This window comes from Triticum aestivum, chromosome 2B, assembly GCF_018294505.1.
Source record: "Triticum aestivum cultivar Chinese Spring chromosome 2B, IWGSC CS RefSeq v2.1, whole genome shotgun sequence".
In the NCBI taxonomy this organism is placed as follows: Eukaryota; Viridiplantae; Streptophyta; class Magnoliopsida; order Poales; family Poaceae; genus Triticum; species Triticum aestivum.
Window position 1 is genome coordinate 429866729 of NC_057798.1, and position 2556 is coordinate 429869284.

At 54.9% G+C, this 2556-nt stretch overlaps 1 protein-coding gene across 1 annotated transcript; it reads right to left on the reverse strand.

Moving 5' to 3' along the window:
- Window positions 1-359: 359 nt before the first annotated feature.
- Window positions 360-1510, reverse strand: LOC123041333 (protein indeterminate-domain 16). The gene has a single exon (XM_044463971.1). It carries the CDS (start codon window positions 1354-1356, stop codon window positions 814-816), a length of 543 nt encoding a protein of 180 aa, XP_044319906.1. The 5' UTR covers window positions 1357-1510; the 3' UTR covers window positions 360-813.
- Window positions 1511-2556: the final 1046 nt, after the last annotated feature.

The window sequence follows — 2556 nt, forward strand, 5'->3', positions numbered from 1 at the left end:
ATCTGTATATAGACATGTATAGACATCATGTGTGTGTGTGTCTATATATATATTGGTGTCAAAAGCTCGGCGCGTCAGCTTGCGTTTTGCTGACATAAACAAACATAACCCAACAAACACAACTGCATTCTCTCAGTGTATGGCATCATCTGCTTTTCTCCCCACTGTTGAGCCATTATGAGTAGCCATATACGCAGCGCAGTGAACAATTTAAGGTGCCTGAGACCAGTTTGCAGCATAGCATGCTGACCAGGATGAAATCTGGCTTCTTGCCTGATCTTCCTTGTTCATCTAAGAGTGGCAGTCCACTAGCATGCATGTCCAAAGGAGCTGAAATCATCCAAACTTGATGGCCAATATTAATTTTTTGTCAGACGTACTGCTGTCACCGCACTAGCTCCACAGTACAGAGGGATCCGTCCAACCTCTCTCTAGCAAAGAGAGAAAATATACTCTTTAATTCAGTTAATCTGCTTTTTCTTGGCACTATATACAATTAGTTTGGTTTCTCAACTGGTGAGTTGTTTACTCCCTTGTTTCTTTAAGGCAGTCTGCTGCAATTAAGCATGCGCCCACATTCCATAATAAAAAACTAATTAAGCATGTACACCCGATGTATAGAGTAAAGAGGAATAACCGCTTCCTTGATGCATGCATCAACCAGATGATTATCGTCTCAAACAGGGGCAACGTGACTGGCACTCACAAGACAGGAGCTACGAGAGATAGAGAGAGTTACATCTAGCAATGGCGAGCAGGAAGCATCGATCTCCGATCGACCATGTCGTCGGTGCAGTTGGCCGGCCGACCTAATTAAGGATGGAAGCGCTGCATGCAGGCGTGGCAGGTGATCTCGAGCGCGGCGGAGCCGAGCCGCCTGGCGGCGATCTGCTTCATCCGCTCCACCCGCTCCACCTCCTCGCGGGCGCGCTCCCAGATCATCCTGGCGCGCGCGAACTCTCTCTCGGCGAGCTCCAGCTCCCGCTTCGCCAGCTCCCGGACGCGCTCCGCGTAGGCGCGCTCCGCCGATGCCATCCGGGCCTGCTCCGCCGTCTGCTGCTTCACGGCGCGGACGTCCACCGTCACCTGCTGCTGCTGCTGCTGCACGTGCCTCGCCGTCGCAGCGCTGGCGGCCACAGTCGCCGCTGCTCTCCTGCTCTCGTTCGCCGGTGGAGTCGGCGGCGCCGGCCGTGGCAGCTGCAGCTGCAGCTGCTGCTGCCTCGGCCCAATGCTCATGGACAGGTCCAGGTCCAGCTGCTGGTGGTCGGTGGCGGCGCTGGCCGGCGCTTCCCGGAGCACCCGAGCAGCGGCTGCGGGGAGCAGCAGCTGGAGCCCCCTCTCCCCTTGCTCATCCATGGAAGATCGAGACCAAGCAGCGAGGTATATCTCCCTCTCCTGCTCCCTTGTTGTGCTTTGGCTTAGTAGCCTAGCTTAGTTAGGTGTTATGCGTTACGCTGCGTATAGGATTACTATATATGGGTGTTTATACATCCTCCGATCGATCGAGCGAAAGCAAGGGCATCTAGCTAGCGTGCGGTTTTACCGGAACGCCCCTGGCGTCATCTGCAGCACTAGGCGGTGTGGCTTTGTGCACTCTGCGCATGGGGGGACATATGTTTGTCCGTGCCACGAGGAGAGGACGTACCCCTCCCTCCCTCCTCCTTGGTTTCAGCCCGCAGCAGCTGCGTTGTGTGGGCCACAAGGAAATACCACCACATCTCTCGTCGATGCAGGCAGCTGCGTCTCTGTCTGCAAACCCTCTTGTATCTCGTGGACGCAATTCAGATTTTTCTTTTTCCGGTTTGCCCGTGCTGCACTGCATGCGTACGGTGATACGAGTAGGGGTACCACGTACAAGACGCCACCCGCTTTTTTCCTTCACCCGCGGGGAGGTTTGGTTTGGTGGCCTCAACCCTCAAGGAAGGAAGGGAAGGGATCGATGCCGCCGGCCAAATCTGCGATGGGGCATAGGGAGGGAGCTCAGGACGTTCTTTCATGGCTGCTTTTGTTCCACATGCTGCATGCCTCGCGCTTTACGGGTTGGCAACGCCACAATAATTCTCGACGTGCATGCACATGTTTAGTTTTCTTTCATGGGGCGCGTCGACGCCTGTGAGGCCTTTATGGTAGGCCTGCCTCTGTCCGCTCTGTAAAAATGAAAAGAACAAAGGGATCCATCGAAAAAGAAGGGTGCAAAAACTATTCGCCTACAGGGCGATCGGGCTTCTTCGTTGGACCTTCGCTTAATCCCGCTTTTCTCTTTTGCAGCTCTGCTTACTGCCTTGCGTATTGGGATCGTTAATCAATGCTTGGATCCTTATTGTCTTTAAAAAGATCAACTAGCTACAAGACAATAGGACGTCTCGACTTCCGTGTCGCCCCGCGGACGGCTTGGGAGAAACCCTAGCTGCCGTCGGAGGCACCTCCCCTGTTGTCCCTCCTTCCCACGCTGCCGCCCGAGGGCGCAACCAGGCATTGCTCGCACCGTGCTACCGGGGGCAGGGTTCTTCCGTTTCTCGTGATGAGAGACGCCTCGGGCCGGCGTAACCCTGACGA